The 20,309-nt window shown below is 38.7% G+C and overlaps 1 protein-coding gene across 3 annotated transcripts in view; it reads right to left on the bottom strand.

Annotated features, from left to right (window-relative positions):
• LOC114025654 (protein prune homolog 2-like) overlaps window positions 1-20,309 on the bottom strand; it is a 226,028-nt gene that overhangs the window by 29,520 nt on the left and 176,199 nt on the right. For 2 of the 3 annotated variants that reach the window (XM_027839129.1, XM_027839130.1), the window contains exons 8-9: window positions 3,899-4,072; window positions 572-580 (exon numbers count right to left, since the gene is read on the bottom strand). In XM_027839129.1, the coding sequence (XP_027694930.1) occupies window positions 572-580; window positions 3,899-4,072 (183 nt within the window). The remainder of the gene's footprint in view (window positions 1-571; window positions 581-3,898; window positions 4,073-20,309) is intronic. The other variant, XM_027839131.1, reaches the window with a different exon arrangement.

The following is a 20,309-nucleotide window of genomic DNA, read 5'->3' as shown; positions in this document are numbered from 1 at the left end:
GAGAGAGAGAGAGAGAGAGAGAGAGAGAGAGAGAGAGAGAGAGAGAGAGATATTTCCACAAGAAAGATTTTCTCTTATACTAAGTGATGGTGATGTTGTCTTTAGTCATTTGGCAATCTTTCAAGTAGCAATTTCTGGAATAATGGAATAACTAGCTTAAAAATTAGAGCCAAATCTTCAATTCACACTGTAAAGTATACACTTTTACTTCAATGATGCTAGCAGTTGCTATTACAATTCAGCTAATGTTTGCGGTGGCCTTTCTAAATTTAAAACATCTCTCTGTTCCATTAACAAGAGGAATGGACAAACGTATTTGCTGAGGGCCAGTAACAACACCCTCCTGAGGCTCCTTTCAGCCTCTACAGCATTTACTACGAGCCTTACCTGCAGCAGCAAAGAGAAGCATGAAAGGAATGTAACACAAGTTTGCTGGCCAACAATGGGAATGGAGAGAGAAGGAAGGATGTCACAGTCTCACACCAAAACATACACACGCACACACACACCAGCAGGTAAGTTTTCTCTTCAGATCGTAGGGATCATTTTCCAGGACCACTGCACAGATTACCTGAATCTCCTAAAATTGAATGAGAGGTAAAAAAAAAGAAAGGAAAACCTGTGTTATAAATCTTGGGACGCTTTTCCCCCTTAGTTCTTTAAATACATTTTCCCATTCCAAATGTAAAAGAGCTGACCCTCACCTCTACCTGCTCCATCATATAGTGAATAAGACTGACAGAACAAATTACATATGATGCATCGTTCTTACTCTATTCTTTCAAAAGGAGGGCAAAGCTTATCACTGATGGAGGACACTCCAATAATGTCATTCACCAGTCTTTCCATGGGACTGGGCACTTGCTGTGGTCTGGAAGCTTCAGGCAGCTCCAATTACAAATTTTATAAATTATACAAAGTGACTCACTTTGCAATTTGACATAACATATAACTCTTTACAAAGAGCATCTTCATACTCCTCCTCCTCCTCCTCCTCCTCCTCCTCCTCCTACTTCTTTATATAGTATTGTAAGGTTTATTTACATAATGGTTTATTTTATAATTTTTATGTAAGGCTTATTTACATAATGTTTTCAGGTTTGCAAACTTTTGCATACCTTATCTTCTTTGCTTCTCATATCGGCCCTTTCCCAGTATGTCATTCAGGTATCATTCCCCTTACTTTTACAGATGAGAGATTAAATGACTTGCCCACAGTCACACAACCAGCGAGTTTTGGTGGTGGCATTTGAGCTTGTCATCCTGACTGGCACTTGGCCCACTATACTAAGCTGTCTCTCTACAGAACAAAGGACCATCCAAAAGAAAACTGTCCACAACGAAGCACTGCTTTTCAAACTTTCATCAGGAATCATCAAGAAACGGTGAAAACAGACAATCCCACTACCCACTGTAATATGGGTGATTTCATCTTTAAGATTTTATGGTGGCATCCATTAGCTTTTAGCAAGATTGCCTCACTTTGGTAAGTTTGAAAGTAACTAATGAAATTGTTTTACTCACAGAGCAGTAAGGATGTTCCCCTTATTAGAAAAGGACAAAAGGCATGATAATGCAGATCCCCAAATTCAAGGATGTGTGGGGCCAAAAGAGTACATGCAAGTGGCCTGGAGGAAGGTGAGAAGCCAAGGAGAGGATAGGAGGCCTTCTTATAGAAATGAAACAAAAAAAAAAACAGACAAAAAAACCAAGTCAACAACACAGAAAAGAAAAGGAATAAATGCAAAAGAAAGTGATAGGGCTCAGCAAACCAAGTTATTCTGAAGTTTTAAGAAAGTGTCAGCCAGAAGCAAGGATCCTTTCTGACTCCAGTAGAGTGACAAGCAAAAACTCATGACTGAGCAGAACACTCCACACTAATTCTGGTGCCATCCTAGACCCAAGTTAATGTCACCTGATTTTTAGTGGTGAAACTGGGTAAGTATGGAATGTTCATTTTGACTTGTGATCTTGGTTACTGATAGACTGCTTTCCTTAGAGCTGGCCTTCTTCATCTGGGGCCCATAGATAGATTTCATAGATTTCAGGGAATCTCTGAATTTAGATGGGAAAAATATATCTTTATTTTCACCAACCTCTAACTGGAATTGAGCATTTCTTTCCATTATGAATTTTAAAAAAGCATTATTTTGAGAAGCAATTTATAGGCTTTACCAGTCTGCCAAAGGGGTTGTGATATACAAAAAGAACCCTTGCCTTAGAAAAATGCAGTATCACCATAAGAAGTGAGGGGGACAGGATAATTTAAGCACAGGTTATCATCCTTGAAGGATGATAGTCAAGTTGTGCCTTCTTCAAAAGTACACAAGGCTTGTTACAGCAGTGGTCCCCTGCTTGAGAACTTAACTTGGTGCACATCTCAAGAAGTTGAATCCACTGTCTACTCCAGAGAAATCTGGAAGGAGTATCAGAAAACATAAACCTTATAAAGAAAGGGACTGTGTATTCTCTGTCTCCCTTATGGCAATTCGGTACTATGCATCAAACCATGAGTCACTGGCAGGGATGACAGCATCCCCAGACATCTGTGCTCATTTGGCAAAACTACTATTATTGGCCCCTTTACATGGTGTTTGTATTAGTCCTGGGATAAAGTACCTTGTTGTGTATTTTTGTTTGTTTGTTTGGTGGCTGACTCTATGATTTGTCCCTCAACCAATGCAAATTGGGCGACTTTACCTGTAATTGGTCCTTCCATCGAGGCAGATCAGCAAGTGATCTGTGACTATAGTCTTAGGGTCACCTGAAGCACTGAGACTTTAAGTAGTTTTCCCAGGGCTCACACAGTCTTTATGTTTCAGAGACAGGATTGAATCCGGGTCTTCCCAGCTCCAAGGCTGGCTTTCTACCCTCTTCACTACGCTGTCTCTCAATGCACCCTTAAGAGTAGTAAAAGCTAGGAATGGAACGCCAAAGGCCTACTAGTAGAATGAAATTTTACATTTAAAATTCATCTTCCTTTTATGCTGCTCACCACAGGCACATAAAAGGACAAAGGAGCTTCTGATGCCATGCCAAGATACTTAGTGCTCTGTGCTCATGAAGGATGAGGGAATTTAGGGAACAATGATTACATGGCTAACTCACAATGAGGTCATTTTTTTTTTTTCATGAACAGCTGGGCCAGTTGGAAAACTACTTAAAGGCTGCTGTTGGAGGAAGGGGTGCAGTAGAAAAAACAAGGCTGCAAAGGTTTCAGTGTTAAATGCAGACACTTGTGCTCAATTAGCTTCATCTGCATTCCAGATTAACCAAGGGCACTGCAAAATCAACACAGAACTCATCTTCTCTTTGGGGCCCTTTCCAAAAAGGTGCATTATTTGGCTAGAGAGCTGCCGCTGCCATGCATGAAGAATTAAGGTAGCTTATGGAAAAGCACACTTTGCGTGGAAAAGAACCATCAGGGTCAAGCCTATAAACAGCTTTCTGAAGCGTATGAAGGGGATCCAGAAGGCTCTTTTTTTTTCTTTTTAATGCAAGAGAATTTGGTGTAAACATCCAAGAAAATTGTACTGAATAGTAGTGCATTCATAAAAGTTCAAAAAGTGTTCTTACATGCTCTTAGACATTCAAGACCCTGCTCCCACCCAATCCATATGAATTCTGTTGAGTAGTGATGGCACAGGATAATCACCTTTTCTGCAACAACTCTGGGGTAAGGGACACAGTCATGGTGCATTTAGTGCGAAAACAACATTTTCACTTCCCTAGCCTTAGAGGCAAATCTCATCAACCCTTCAGCTCCGTATTAATATGTCACAGACTAGGGGTTTTAAGATGTCATGATGTCACCAAAGGGAAAGAGAAAATTATCTCCCTTCATGGAAATATGACTTTGACATTTCTCTATTTCCCAACTTCCCTCTGGTGTTCCCACCTCCATGAGAAATGACTCTTTTGTAAGGCTCTATGACTTTCATGTCAATCCTTTGCTCCTGTTCCCCAATCACGACCGTCCTCCACAAGCGATTGTCCTCTCGCTCCTCCTCAGCAGTGTATTCTGGGATGGACTCTGCCTCCTGGCCAGAATCTTGGAGGGCTGCTGGGTCCTCTGGGAGAAAAAAAAAAGCACAAGCAGGTACGCCTTCAGAAGAGAGGTTAGGGATTGGTAGTAATATCTCATGAGACAGCTGAAGAACTGATTATAAGCTCATCAATGGCCTGCATTTTATATTTCTTCTATATTTTGTGCATTGGCAGTATGATATGATATAATGGAAAGACTCCTGGCCCTGCAGTCAATGGGGGTGGGTTCAAGTCTTGCGTTTGGTGCTTACTACCAGTGTGATCGTGGACAAGTCACAACCTACATGGGACTCAGTTTCTCCATCTATAAAATGTAGGTGTGGAATTAATTAACCACTGTAGTCCCTTTCAACTTGATATCTTATGATCCTATGAGCTGAACCACCAATCCTACCACCATTTTGAACAAATAGAAGTTGTTTCATAATAATTGACTGAGTCATTGAGCAGCCAAATCCATTACCCACATCCTAAAATAGGCCTATCTTAGTAGTGACCCATCAAGGTCCAGGATCATACCAAGTCAATCATGGTCATGAGAGAAAGAGATAATATTTGCTCCATGGGTCTCTGCAGGGAGTAAGGATACTACAGGACAGTAAAGCTAGATTCAAGTCCAGCATGACCTTGGGATCTCTAAAGAGAGCCCAAACTGTAGGCCTACTCTTAACTAATCCAAATTAATTTTCAGGCCTTGGAATAAGCTCATTTTTAACGGGTATTTAAAAAAGAGAGGGACATGAGACAAGGACCAGTCTGAACACTGTCCCCACAGTTGTTGCCAACATGTATGAATGCCTGGGGTGGGAGAGGAAGGAAGTGGGGTGTAGGTCTGAGCCAACAACACAGAGAACAAAGATCTAAGAGTCTCTTTGACTCTTAGACTCTTAGAGAGAATCATTAATACCCTCCACTCCTCCATTCATTCCTTTCTACCAGTATGGCCCTTCCCTCCTCACATATGCAAAGTGTCCATTGAATTTTTAAATTCTTCATTTAACCATTTTACTTCTCTTTGCTCAATCAAATTTCCTCTGTCATTTCTTTTTTTTTCATACTTTCAACCAACAAGCATTTATTAACCACCAACTATGTGCCAGGCAGTGTGCTAGGCCATAGGCACACAAAGACAGCAAAGGAAGTTTCTGCCTTCAAGGAGCTTATTATATTCTGTTAGAGGGAAACAACACGTGCACATGTAACTAAATACAAGGTAAATACGAAGTAATTTCAGGAGGCACTAATAGCTAGGAGGTTGGGGGATCAAGAAAGACTCGTGGTGGAGGGCACTTGAGTTGCATTTTGAGGGGACCTAGAGATTCTAAGAAGTAGAAATAAGGAGGGGGCTCAGCACACAGGGACAGCCAATAAAGAGGCACAGAGACCCGGTATGGAATAGGGAATTGACTGATTTGGCTGGACCAAACAGTGTGTAAAGGGGTGTAATGTATAACAAGGCCAGAAAGGTAGATTGGAACCATATTGTGAAGTGTTTTAAATGCCAAAGAGAGCACCTCGCATTTTAATCTAGAAGCAAGAGGGAGCCATTGGAGTTTTTTTCATCAAGGGAATGGCACAGTCAGACGTGTACTTTGGAAATATCAATTTGACAGGATGGGATGGGGAAGGGAAAGACATGAGGCTATTGCAATATTCCAAGCAAGTGATGATGACAGCCTACCAAGGATGGTTGTGATCTAAATGGAAAGAAGGGAGAAACATGTTGAGATAAGATTTGGCAACTGCTTATATTTGGGAGTGAAGTATATGAAGACTGGAAAGATAAGAGGGAGCGAGGTTATGAGGGACTTTGAACAACAAACAGAGCATTTTGTATTTGCTCCTAGAGGCAATAGGTAGCCACTAGAATGTATTAAGTAGAGGGAGTGACATGATCAGACCAACATTTTAGGAAAATCACTTTAGTGGCATCCTTCTTGACCTCTCTGCTGCATGTGACAATGTAGAACACCTCTTTCTTGATACTATTTGCTTTGGTATTTTAGAAACTATTCTGGTTCTTCTCATTTTGTCTCTTTTTTCTGGATTTTTCTCCTCTTATCTCTTAGCTATATGGTTGTGCTCAAAGTGTTGTCCTTATTTCTCTTAATACCTTCTCTCTTAATCATCTCACCTACTGCCTGTATTTAATTATCACTTTTGTAAACAATTTCCAAATCTGTATATGACTCCACTGATGAGTCATCAAATGGTGGATTCAGGGCTGGCTTTGGAATCCGAAGACCTGGATTCAAGTTTTGCCACTGACACATAGGAGGTCTGTGACTATGACCCAATCACTTAAATGCTCAGCGCTCCAGGCAAACTGTCTAAGATTATAAATTATAAATGACAGCTGGATTGCTAATCTGCGTGGGTGGATGGAATTTCCACATGATATCACAAATCTGTGCATGCATTTAGACACATACACACACACACACACACACACACACACACACACACACACACACACACACTCCTAATCTCATTCTTTCCCAGGAGCTCCAGTTCCGTATTTCCAACTGCACACCAGAGATGATCACCGCCTTAGTGATCCTGACATGAAGGGGAAGCAACAGTAAACTTGAGGAGGAAGCTTTGCAGAAGCAGATTCCCAAGCACCAATGTTCCAGATTTTGTTTTGAGTTGTACAGGCAGCAGAGTAGTGCAGCAGACAGAATCCTGAACCCGAAGTAAAGAAGATTTAAGTTCAAATCCAGCCTCAGACATTTATTAGCCATGTGACTCAGGAGAATTCTCTTAACTGCTGCCTGCCTCAGTTTCTTCATCTGTAAAATGGGCTAATAATAATAGCAACCTCTCTCCCAGGGTTGTCATGAGGATCAAATGCAATAATACTTGAATGGCATTTTGAAAAACTTCAAAAGCACCATATAAATGTTAACTATTATTATTAACTTGCAAGTTTTGAATCAGTTAAGTTCTACCTACAGAGAATGTCACAACAATCCATCTCCAATTGTAATAGTGTTTAAATTTATTTAGAGTTTTAAGATTTGCAAAGTAATTTGTACACATTCTTTTTTTATTTAATTCAATAATCTTGTGAGTAGGTCCCATTATTTTCTCCATTTTATAAAGGAGGAAACGGAGGCTCAGGGAGATTGAATAATTTGTCCAAGGACCCACAGCTAGTAAGAATCTGAGGACTTGAACACATGTCTTCTTGGGTCTGAGTCTGGCACTCTAACCACTCCGCTCCACTGCCTCTGGGGTCTCCAGCAAAGGTTCTACAATTCCTCCATATTAGGTGCAAACCGCATACCCAGCTTTCTACTTCCCAAATTTTTATCACTGATCTTCTATTCAGCCCTGCTCTGCCAGAAGAAACTCTATTCATTCAAATCCTAGCATATTTTACCATGTCTCTGGAACCCCCAAACTATTCTCAGATCATTCCTTTATTATTCTGAAACTTTCCAACGAACATTCAAGTCCACCTTCTTACTCTAACCAAACCCTAGCTCTCCCCTGAGGAAACTACATCCTTAGTAATCCTTCCTCCCATCAGGGAGGTCCTGCCCTTTCCAGCCCACAGGACCAAGAGTGGAGAGGATCTGGTCTCCTCTTTTATCTTTCACTGTTTCCAACCTTTAAATCCTCAAACTTCATCCCCCAACTTCTCTGCTCCTACCCTCAATGGTAGAGCCCAAAGATGGAGGTCTTGAAACTGAACTGACTTTACCCAGGATAAATTTTTGTTATATAATCCCAACTGGTTCTTCATTACTCTTTGATGATCTTCCCATTTGACCTATGTCAATTTCTTATTTATCTTCCCATAACCTCTATATCAAATCCTTAATTCTTTCTTCTCATTGTTGTTGTAAAGGTAAAATGAGATAATATTTGGAAAGCATTTTGTGAAGCTTAAAGTGCTACATGAAAGTTTGCTATTGTTATTGTTACTAATCCCAACTATTTCCCTCTACATTTTTTGTGCTTAACTTAGCCTCCTACTTGCCAAAAAGACTGTGGCTATCTGACATGCACTTCTGGAACTCTGCCCTTCTATTACTCAAAATTCTTCATCATCAAGACTCACTCTCTCCATCCTTCTGATCATAGCAGAGAAGATATCTCTATTGCTCCCTAGAGCTAATGCTTCAACCTGTGGCTTTGTTCTTATTCTTTCCTACCAGTACAGTCCAGTGTCCTAAAGTTAGTTTTGGGGTTTTTTTTTGGTTCAGTCATTTCAGTCATGTCTGACTCTTTGTGACTCCATTTAAGGTTTTCTTGGCAAAGATCCTGGAGTGGTTTACCATTTCCCTCTTCAGCTCATTTTACAGATGAGGAAACTAAGACAAACAAGGTGAAGTGACTTGCCCAGGGTCATAAAGGTAATAAGTGTCTGAGGCTGGATTTGAACTCAGATCTTCCTGACTTCCTGCTCTATTCACTATGCTATCTAACTGGACACAAAACTCACCTCTGCTGCCTACCTTTCGCATGACCTAGAAGACATCATCTACTCTGCCCCTCAGTTTCCTCAAAAGGAAAATGAAGAGATTAACTAAATGATTTTTAAGGCTGTGTCAGGCCTTAAATCTTTTTATCCTATGACTTTGTTCCCTCATTTATTCCTTCTCTCACATGAATGAATATTCAATCTCTCCTCCTCCACTGCCTCTTTCCCATTTGCCTACAAATTCTCTCAGTACTACCTAACCTTTAAAAAAAAATTTCCCTCTAATTCTTTTATCTCAACCAGCAACTACCCCATCTCTCTCTTCCTTACTCACCTTCTTGCAAAAGTTAGTTATATACGAATTTCAATTTTCTCACCTCCTACACTCCTCCCAGACTCTTGCTGTTTGGTTTTCTAACCACTCTACTGAAAAGTTCACCTGGGACTAAATTCAAAAGCATTTTTTTCAGTTTTTACTCCTTTAGACTTGTTTTGTAGTTTCTGATACTATTGACCATGCCCTCTTCCTATAGGATGCTCTGGTTCTAACCTATCTTTCCAGGCTGGTTACACATAATTCACCTTTATTTCCTTTAAGTTCCAGCCAAACTCACCTGGTTTACTATACCTGACATTCCATTTCCCATCTCCGGGCCTTTGAATAGGCACTTCTATTCCTGGAATGCTTTTTTTTCTAACTTCTCCCTCATGAAAGCCCTAGCTTACTTCATGGTTCAGCTTGGCTGATGTAAATCACACTTTCTAGATTTCCTATGGAGAGAAATGACTATTTTTCTCCTGTATTAATAACCAGTTGTTGAATTGGGACTAAGGTTTTTCCCTTTCCTTTTCCTCACTTAGAAATCAACCTCTGTAGGCTATTCAGACAGCCTTTGAAGTTCAAGGCTGATAATGAGATGAAATATTGAGCGAGATGCACCCAACAGGGAAAGTTTAGATCTGAAATTTTAGTTTAGGTGAATGGGTCAATTCTGACCCATTATGCTTTAGTCAGATAGGTCTGAGTAGAAGTGGATTCCTCCTTTTGTCTAGATTACCCTAGATAGGGTGGTATGGGTATAGATAAGTCTCTTTGTCCAAAACTGATCAAAGTGATCAGTGAGTGATCAAAGTCATGTTCCCCCATACCCTCATTAGAATAAACCCACCTCTCATTATAACATTTATTCTCTCATTATTTGATAACCAATCAGAGTTTATTTATACCCTCAGGAACACCCATTCTTCCAAGGGCATATAAGCATTGAGTGGGTCTTTGATTTATGAGAAATGACCAAATAACCATCCTTTCATTAATTACTCACTAGCATAATTAATAACATTATTAATTACCCAGAAACTATGTCTCTTGAACTTTTTATATGTCACAATTTTCTTTATCAGCACCTCCTCTGCCTCTAGGCAATCCTTTCTCTAATTCATCCTCTATGTCCCTTCTCTGGTAATCCTTTGGTCATTCATGGTTCTTTCCTCTCCCTTATTCCCCATATCCAGTCATTTACTATTACTGATTCTATTTACACAACATCTCTTGCATCTTCTGCAAAGACACAGGGAGATGGGAAATGCATTTTGACCCTTCCTTCCACTCACATGGCTTCCAGTTCAGATCTCCATTACCTCTCATTTTGATTAATTTAATCGCCTGCTAACCAGCCTTCCTTTTTTCTAGTTTCTTCCCTCTTCTAGTTCATAATCCACACAGCTGCCAAAGCAGTTTTCCTAAGGTAAAGACCTATGTGATATATCACTATACTATCAAAAATCTTTATTGGTTCACCATTGTTTATATTAATTAATATCTTCATTTTAAATTAAATTTTATTTTCAGGTTCAAATTCTCTCCCTCCCACCCCTATACACAAACATATTTTTGAGAAAGCCTGAAAAACAAAGCCCATAACAAAGTTGTATAGTCAAGAAAAACAAATTCCCATACTGATCATGTCCAAAAAGACCAAACCAAAACCAAAAACATAAGTTTCAGTCTATGCTCAGAGTCCATCACCCACCTCTCTAACTGGAAGTCACCACTGTTTTTAGGATAAACCAATCTCCTTAGTCAAGTATTTAAGGCCCTACACAACTTGTCTCCAACTTACCTTTGCAGTCTCATGTCATACTGCTGCCCTTCATGAACTCTTATGTTCTAGACAAACTCAACCACTAGATCTCCCTAAACTTATGTTCCATTTCCCAACTAAGCATTTTCATAGGATGTCCTCCTATCTGCCACTCATCTCTTCCTTCCAGAGTCCTTGTCTTCCTTCAAGAAGGAAAGGCTATCTCCTCTGCAAAGCCTTCTCTAATCTCATCAGTCGCTCTCTTCAAATTATCTTGCATTTACTTCTTTGCTTAGGTGGTTTTCCCCCCTCTGTTAGAATATAAACATCTTGAGGATAGGACAATTTCACTTATGTCTTTATATCTTTAGTGCACCATGCAAATACTATGTAATGTTTCTTGACCTGAATTTGTAATGCAAGCTGTGACCCTGTCTCTTCTCTATTCAGAGGCTTCCCACTGACAATAAATAAAGTATAAATGTTTGATCTTCACATTCAAGCCCTCCATAATCCTGTCCAACTCCAGTCCTACAAAATTGGAGTACTCTCTGTGCTTCTGTTTTTGTTGTTATTTAGTCATTTTTCATTGTCCCATTCTTTGTGACCCCATTTGGGATATACTTGGCAAAGACACTGGAGTGGTTTGCTATTTCCTTCTCCAACTCATTTTACTGATGAGAAAACTGAGGCAAACAGGGTAAAGTGACTTGCTCAGGGTCACACAGCTAATAAGTGACTGAGGCCAGATTTGAACTGAGGAAGATGAGTCTTCCTGACTCCAAGTCTGGCACTCTATCCACTGAGTCACCTAGTTGCCTCTCCTACCATCTTTCATCTCTGTGCCTTAGCCCATGTTGTTTTCCCAAACCTTCAATAGGTTTCCTGCCAATCCATCTGCTAATGTTTCTCTCCTTCAAGGCTCTACTTAGATGTCACTTCCTCTAAGAAGTCTTCCCTAACCCTGCCCAGATAAAATTGGTTTTTCCTTCAAATTCTTTGTAGTATTTCGCCTGGACTTTTTTTTTTGTTTGTTTGTTTCACCTATCTCATCCTTCTTATTACCATAGTCATTTATCTACTTGCCCTTCCCCCTAAGATATTGCAAATTCCATGATCACAAGGACTTGGTGTTTACATCTCTAATTTGAATTATAAGATCATAGATTTTGAGCTGAAAGAGACCTTAGAGGTCATTGAATCTAGCCCCTTCATTTCACAGATGAAGAAACCAAGGCCTAAAGAGTTTAAGTGACTTGCCATGGTCACACATTTAGTCACTCAAGTCAATTAGTATTTAGTAAGTGCCTACTATGTGCCAGGCACTATGCTAAGCACTACACAGGTAGTGACTGAGACAGAATTTGAACCCAGGGCCAGTGCTTCTCCACTCTACACAACACATCATAGCTAGCACATGGTAGGCATTTATTAAATGCATGTTGATTTGAATTGAATTGATTTTTATGAACTGATAGGCAACAGCAGGAAGTTTACTTTCTAATCATGGGGAAAAGAAACTTGGGTACCTTCTCACATAGAAAGTGGCCCAAGATTCATTTTTAAAAAGTGGTAGCTTAAGCAAAGTCACTAAATTTCAGTTTGGAGAACAAAGAGGGAGGACAACAAATGACTGAGTCTCTGTAATTCTCATAATATGCTTATCAGAAATATTCAGCCTTAAAAAATTCTTCATTGTTTCTCTATCTCCCACCAAGGTCAAATGCATTCTAATATCATTATATTGTCAAAATTTGAATTATGGAAACTATCATGAACAGAATAACTTTGCTGTTGGTTTGGAAAACAACAATGGAAATGGGTCATCAGCATTTCTGCCAGTGGAGATTTTCAAATTTCTAAGCTCAATAAAACAGAGCATTATAATAAATGGAAATTTCCTTTAGTGTGAAGGATGATCCTTCCAAAATATTTGCTCCCTGTTCTAGATGATGCTTCTAATGGCCTTGGCATTTCATTAAACTTGTTGTTGTTGTTGTCGTTGTTCTGAACCCCTGATTTCAGCTTTGTAGGGAACTTCTACCATGGAAACTTCCTCATTCTATAAATGTGCAGCTAGTCTGTAATATATAATCTTAAGATTACATGGCCTTGGGAACTAAGATGTTAAGTGACTTTTCCATGATCAGACAATCAGCTAGTAATTGTCAGAGGAAGAATTAGAACTCAGATCTACCTGAGTCCAGAGAGTTAAATTACCTCTATCATGACACATTGCCTCTCTAACCACCCTGAAATTTATTTTAAAATTACCTTTAAATGTTTAACTTAAACATTTCTGTTGTCTGATCGTAAATATTTTTGCAATTAGCAAAATTTCCTCTAAAAAAATGGTTTGGTTTAGAATGCTTTAGTGATCCTATTCAAGTTTGGGAGTTGGTTTTTTTTCCCCAATTTTAAAAAATATTTTTATTTAAAGTTTTGAGCTCCAAATTCTGTCCTTTCCTCTCTCCTTCCACTCCCCCTTCCCTGATATGGTAAGCAATCAGATATAAGTTATATACATGTGCAATTATGCAAAATTTTTCCATATTAATCATTTTGTACAAGAAGATTATAATAAAAGAAAAAAAAGAAAATGAAAATTAGCATGCTTCAGTATATATTCAATTAATATCAGTTCTTTCTCTGAAAGTGAATAGTATGCTTCATCATTAGTCCTTTGGAATTATCTTGGATCACTGTTATTACTGAGAATAGCTAAGTCATTTACAATTCTTCATTGAACAATATTGCTGTTACTGTACAAGGTTCTCCTGGTTTTGTTCACTTCACTGTGCATCAGTTCATGTAAGTCTTTTCAAGTTTTTCTGAAATCATCCTGCTTGTCATTTCTTATAGTACCATAATATTCCATTACTATCATATACCACAGCTTGTTTAGCCATTCCCCGATTAATGGGTATCCCTTTGATTTCCATATCTTAGCCACCACAAAAAGAGCTGCTATAAATATTTTTGTACAAATAAGTCCTTTCCCCTTTTTTTTGAATGTCTTTGGGATGTAGACCTAGTAGTGATATTGCTAGATCAAAGGGTATGCACAGATTTATAGCCCTTTTGGCATAGTTAAGCTCGAGAGTTTTTAAAACCCCAAACAAAATAACACAATGGGCAAGACCATTTAGTGGAATAACTTAGACATTTCTTATATAAACTAATGGAAAAGATGCTTCAAACAGTGGATATTCAGTGAAAATTACTGAATAAACAGAAGTCTGATGTTTTCTATTTAATCTCAAGGAGGGTCATATTTCCAGTTCTGCTAATTTGGAAAGGTGGGAGGGATAAAAGGTTGCTGGGGAAGGGAGAAGCCCTTGGAACATGTACAGGAGCAAAGGGAAAAAATAAACCTAAACCAAAACATGTTACTTGATCCAGTGCGTAAACATTACCCAAAGTTATTCTGTTACATGGGAGGTCAGAGTGGTGCTTGGAGATGGGGCTAGAGAGACTTCCCACTGACAACTGAAAGTATAAATGTCTGACCTCGGTTTTCAAAGACCTCATAATCCTGTCCAACCTTATTTCATGCTACTCCATTCTACAAAATTGGATTTCTCTCTGTGTTCCTGTTTTTGTCCTACCATCTTTCATCTCTGGGCCTTCGCCTATCTGTTTTCTCATACCTGCAATGCGCTCCCTACCAACCCATCTGCTAATGTTTCTCTCCTCCAAGGCTCCAAGGAGGAATTTGCCTTTCTCCTTTACCTAAAGCCACCACCATTCCTTCTTTGCTGTTTATACATTTTTGTGACAGGTGGTAAATTACATAATGTTTTTCATTTTGGAAGTTCTAATTTTAAATTGTGTGGAATGAAGAACAGGTAATCATAGGATCAGAGGCTTTAAATCTGAAAAGGACTTTAGAAATCATCTCATTCAGCCTTCTCATTTGAGAGAGGAAACTGAGACTCAGTTTCACTCAAAAGTAAAGATCATATAGCTAGTCAAAAACAGAGGTGAAATTCAAACCCGAATCTTCTGTCTCCAAAACCAGCAAACTTTTCTATTCAATTCAATAGCACTTATTTTCCTTTAAAAATAGATTTTATTTAACATTTTTACATCATCTAGATTTCCCCTTGTAGCTCTTCCTTTCTTGTTCTTATTTTCAATAGGACTTAACACTGAAGCAAATTTCATAATGATACTGAATTATGATTTAACTATTTCCCATTTGCATCCTGACCTCCACTCTGGGTTGGGAATTCTTAAAGAAGATATTATTTGCATCTATTTTTTGTGTGATACAGTATGAGTAAATATTCTATAAACATTTAGTGAATGAATTCTTTGGAGAGTAAGACTAGAGTGGGATTTAGCATTGCCTCCAGTGTTTAGCAGTGTCTTAGATACAGTAGGCACTTAATAAATGCTTAGGATCAGAGGACTATAGGGTTAAAAGCTGGAGAGGATCTCAAAGACAACCCAGTCCAACCTCTTCATTTTATAGGTGAGAAAACTGAAATCTAAAGAGTGACTTTCCCAGGGTTATACACAGGGGAGTCATAAGACTCAAATGGGATGACAGATGCACAGCACTCTGCAAACCTTAAAGTGCTTACAAATGCCAGTTTCTGTTGCAACTACTCTTGTTATTTTTTGTCACTGTTGTTGTTATTGGCCCGCTGTTGCCAGGCCTCCAGACTGGTCATTTAAATCCAATTCACTTGCAAGTCATGGCGTCACTTTCCTCATGTCGTGGTGCTCTTCGAGAACAAAGGACAAACCACAACAACCAAGCCTTCTGTTGTCATCCTACTAAGCTCATATAGCATTTATATGGAGCAATGGGGGTGTGTTTGTAAATGTTTAACAACTGGGCTGGGGGCGGGGAACGTCCATACATTTTTAAAATTAATCTGCATCCATGAACACTTTCTTAAGACTATACAATCAAAACAATAAATCAAGCTGTCCTGATATATGGCAATTATATTTTTCCAAGGTGTAAGTGCTCATCCTAAAAATTTAACGACGGGTCACGCTGGTCAAGCATGCCCCCTGGAGCTAACAAAAGTCTACTTTATTCTTGACACAGAGATGACATTGTATTAGGATGACCTGAATATTCCAGATATTCCTAATTCAAATTTCATAGTATGTCACTTTCAGGTCCCAAGTGCACAAAAATATTTGCAGAACTCTTTTTGTGTTGTAATAGAAAAAAAACTGGGAACAAAGTAGGAAAAAAAACTGGGGCATCAATTGGGAATGGGGCAACTAGGTGGTGCAGTGGATGGAGTTCTATGCCTAGAGTCAAGAACTCTTCCTAAGTTCAAATCTGGCCTCAGACACTGTGTGTCTGAGCTGTGTGACTCTGTTTGCCTCAGTTTACTAATCTGCAAAATTAGCTGGAGAAGAAAATGGCGAACCACTCCAGTATCTTGCCAAGGAAACCCCCAAATGGGGCCACAAAGAATTGGATATAACTGAAATGACTGAACAACAACAACAAAATAAACTGTGGTCATAAGAATGAATTGGGATATTACTGTGCCACAGTAAATGACAAATACGAAGCACAGGAAGACTTATATGCATTGATGCAGTATGAAAAAAGCAGAACCAGGAAAACAAACTATTTGACTACAACAATGTAAACCCAAAACTGATTGCTATACAATTATAATGACCAATCCTGGCCCCAAGAAGAACTAAGAAAATATACCTTCCTTCCTTCCTTCCTTCCTTCCTTCCTTCTTTGCAGAAGTGGGGGACTATGGATATGGAATACTTCAGTTGCTGTCAGATAAGGTTAAGGTGTTTATTTTGCTGAACTACCTCTCTCCCCACCTGTTTTTTTTCTTTATTACAAGAGATGACTCATTGGGTAAGTGGAAGAGAGGATATACTCATAAAACAAAGTGATTTAAATGTATCATTAAAAATAAGATTCAAAAAAAAACTTACCTTATCTATTAAATACCCTAAGCATTGTAGTGGAAAGAATGCTATGCTGGGAAGTGGGAGAGCAGGGCTTAACATACCACAACCTTAACATACCACATACCACAGCTCTATAGAATTGAGACAGATGGGACCACCGAGGCCATCTTGTCCAACCTCCACCTTTTCGATAATCACAAACGTAGTATGTATCAGAAGCAGGAAAGAGTCAATTGTCTTTCTGACCATACAGTACTAGGCTTCAGGGTCCTCATCCATGGTGGTTGGGCTGGACAATCTCTAAGGTACCTTTTTGATCTGAGGGTGTGCGAAATTCTAGATATGAAAGTGACTTGACTGACTTGGGGGACAAAGAAGTGGGGTTACAGGCGGGGTTGGGTGAAGCCAGATAGCAACCAGTTCTGAAGAGCCAGACTTTTAAATTTTCAGTGTGAACGTTTATGTCTTAGAAATGAAAAACTACAAATCAGGGTTTGGATTCATTGTTTTGTTGAGATAGTCTATAGATTGAAGAAAGTGATAGAGGAAATGTTAACATTGTAAATTAAAAATGTATCATGCATACTTTTTTCTTGGAAAGCTGGTTGTTAAACATATACCAGCACAACCCTGGACAGAGTTAGCTTTTTGCTGCAACCTTCTATAAACCATTGGTCGTGGAGCCCTTTGGTAGCCTGGTGAAGGGAATGGACACCTCAGAATAATTTTTTAAAGACATAAAATAAAATACATAGATTACAAAATTGTATAGAAACACAATTATCAAAACATTAATTAGAAAAGTCTATAACCTATATCAAATCTCTTGCCTTCTCAATAAGGTGGGAGGGAAGGGGGAACTCAAAATTTAAAAAAAAAAAAATATTAAAAAAAGTCCATAGACTCAGGATTAAAAACCCTTGTTATAAACTGTGACATATTTAATAAGCACATAGTTAATATCTGGAGAATGTGTACATATTAACTGGGGAGCACGACACAGTGGAAAGAGCACCAGATTTGGAACCAAAGGAGCTCCATCATTGCATGCTTGTATGACCCTGAGCAAGTCCCTTAACCACTTGAGGCCCATTTTTCATCAACTAAAAAATAAAAACGTTGAACTATATGATCTTAAAGGTCCCTTCTGGCTCTAAATTCAGGACCCTAAGACCTTATGTAAGCTCCCTCCCCACTTGAAACCTACATTCCTCTGATTCCAACTGTAAAAGCCCAGGAGGCATCCCCCTCATTTAGGTCAAAAGTACAATAAAAAAGTCATACGATGCCCGAGGCAAGCTGGAGCTGATCTGGCAAGCAGACAAGTTCTAGGCCTGGGGAAGAGCCAGAAAGCTGAGTCTTTGGAAAGAGTTCCAGGCAGCTCAGTCCATTTGCAGCACTTTCCCACTATACTTGGAGAGGCTCTCTTACTCTCTCCTGTCTTCATCCCCCAACTTTGGAAGCCTAGATTTTCTGAGACTAGTGAAGGCAGTAGGTAGAACAAAACTGGAAACTGGGATCCTAGGGAACACAGCTTTTCATCCTTTCATTTTTGTCTTTGTTTTTAATCCTTATGCCTTCTCTGTCCCTCTCTTCATCTTTCTGAATTCCCCTTTCAGGTTTCTTGTTCTATTCTTGCATCCCTTCTGCTTGTCTACAGATGCTACTTCACCTTAAAATCTACATTCTGCTTCTCTCATTACTCAACAATGGAAATTAAGATTAGAAGAAAAAAAAAGCAAAGACACAGAATTATTTTACGCCTATCCCATTTTGTCTCCTAGACCATAAATTCCTTATGGTGTCTATGTCTTTGGATTTAATCACATAAGCATTATGAGCACTTAGTGTGCTGTATTCTGCTTAGTTTCTTTTTTCCCCCTGGCCTTCGCTTTCATGAAATTGGCTTCTCTGACTGAGTAATCGATTGACCCACAGCATGGTCTTTTGGGTCAAGATTTGGATGATTTAAAATGTATATATATATATAATATACATATATATGTATACACACATACATATCTATATGCTTGATAGGGAAACTCAAATTAAGTATTCAAGTATATAACTGTAATTTATTATTAGCTCAAATCACTGTCATTCAACAAACATTTGTTAACTACTTATTTCACAACAGGCACTATGCTAGTTATTGGGGGCAGCAAGACAAAAATGTCTACAGTCTTAGTCCTGAAGGACTACTGTTATATGGGATTCAATAACCTACTAAATTTAAATGGTCCCTCACGTAAGAATAATAATAGGATAGGGTCTTCAAAAGTAAGAATGGTGCTTTCTGTTGAGGTTGTCTGTCATGTGATACATAAGGTGTTACCCTATTTATTTTTCACAAAACATTACTTGTAGCTATAGGAACAAAATTCAGGGCCTGTTTATATTATATATGCCCAGTTCAAAAGACACATGCTAGAGGTGGACCATTGCTTACTTTTTTAGTTGTTGCTATTAGTTGATATCCATTTAATACCTTTAATACCTTTCTTTGAAATATCATTAACTTCTATTTCTAGCCTGTTTGACTAAATTTAATTTCTGTATTATTCTCTTGCATGCATATGTTCTGATGTACCTAACATTGTCAGCACTTTGTAGGTTCATTGCTTAAAACAGCATTTGAACCAACTAACTGCATTTTAAGATCCATATGGATTTGAAAAATCACCTTCTAGTAAAAAATGTGTCAACTGAATTGCAGGGTTAAAAAAAAAACAAAAAACCAGTGTTCTGATAGTGGAGTTAGTTCCCTCTACAGAACAGTGTCAAAGAAAAATAAAGGGAAGGGGCATGTCAGCAAGTGATGATTTTAATTACCAGCTTTCTCCGACATTATCCCTTTGCTTAGCACTTTCACTATTTATAAAAAGGACAGGTTCATATGGCACTGCACAGCCCTCTAGGGCACCCAGCAATGAGAGGAAGAGAAGAGTGGGAGGAAGAAGCTGAAGTGTACACACTGCAGCTGTACTAAATGAGATTTGAAGAAGGAAGGAAAGAGAGAGAGGAGGAAGTGGGATGGGCAGGAAATCTGAAATCTATGAAATCCTGAGGGAGGCTGGAGAATGCTCCCAAGAATGGAAGAAATCTTCTTTCCCTAGGTATCTAAATTTTGACCCAAAGAAATGAGTACTTTTCTAGCAATATGCATTCATGAATATTACCAGAATTCACTGATTCTCTGTGTAAACACTAACAAAATGGAGCAGATTCATACAAGACTTGAAAGGCTTGCTAGTGGGCTGTTCCCCTCTTCCCAACCTTTCCTGTATAACCTTTCCTAACTACATTCTTGGGTATGTGTGAGACAAAACCTATGATTTCAAAGGTATAAGGAATTCCCTTTTCCAATGCAGGTTGGCACCTGTTCTATAACTTGAGATAGTCTTAGAGACTTGCCGGGATTGGAGGGTGAAGGATATTGAGAGGTTAAGTGACCTGCCTAGAGTCACAAGGTTAATATATGTTCTGGGTAGGAGTTGAACCCAGGTCTTTCTGATTCTGAGGCCAGCTCTTGATCCACTAAACCACACTACTTTTCAACTATATCTTTATAACTATTAAAATACTAGCATTAATATAGACCAAAGGACTAAAGAACACTGTAGTGTATACTATTTCTCTGTAAGACTTAATTTTTTCTACTCTCTTCTCTTAAAAAGGACAGAAATTCCCATAATCTCTCTTTCAAAAAATATTGTGACTTCTGAAAACTCCAAAAATCTTAAATAAACTCCACCATTATTAAATAAGATAGAAGTTCCATGATGTAATTCTTAAAACAAAAGCTTTACACTTACACAACGCTGTATCACTAA

This window comes from Vombatus ursinus, unplaced genomic scaffold (genome assembly GCF_900497805.2).
Source record: "Vombatus ursinus unplaced genomic scaffold, bare-nosed wombat genome assembly UNPS02014832.1, whole genome shotgun sequence".
NCBI classification, from domain to species: Eukaryota; Metazoa; Chordata; class Mammalia; order Diprotodontia; family Vombatidae; genus Vombatus; species Vombatus ursinus.
Note: the sequence above shows the minus strand (reverse complement) of the source record. Positions and strands in the feature narration are given on the sequence as shown.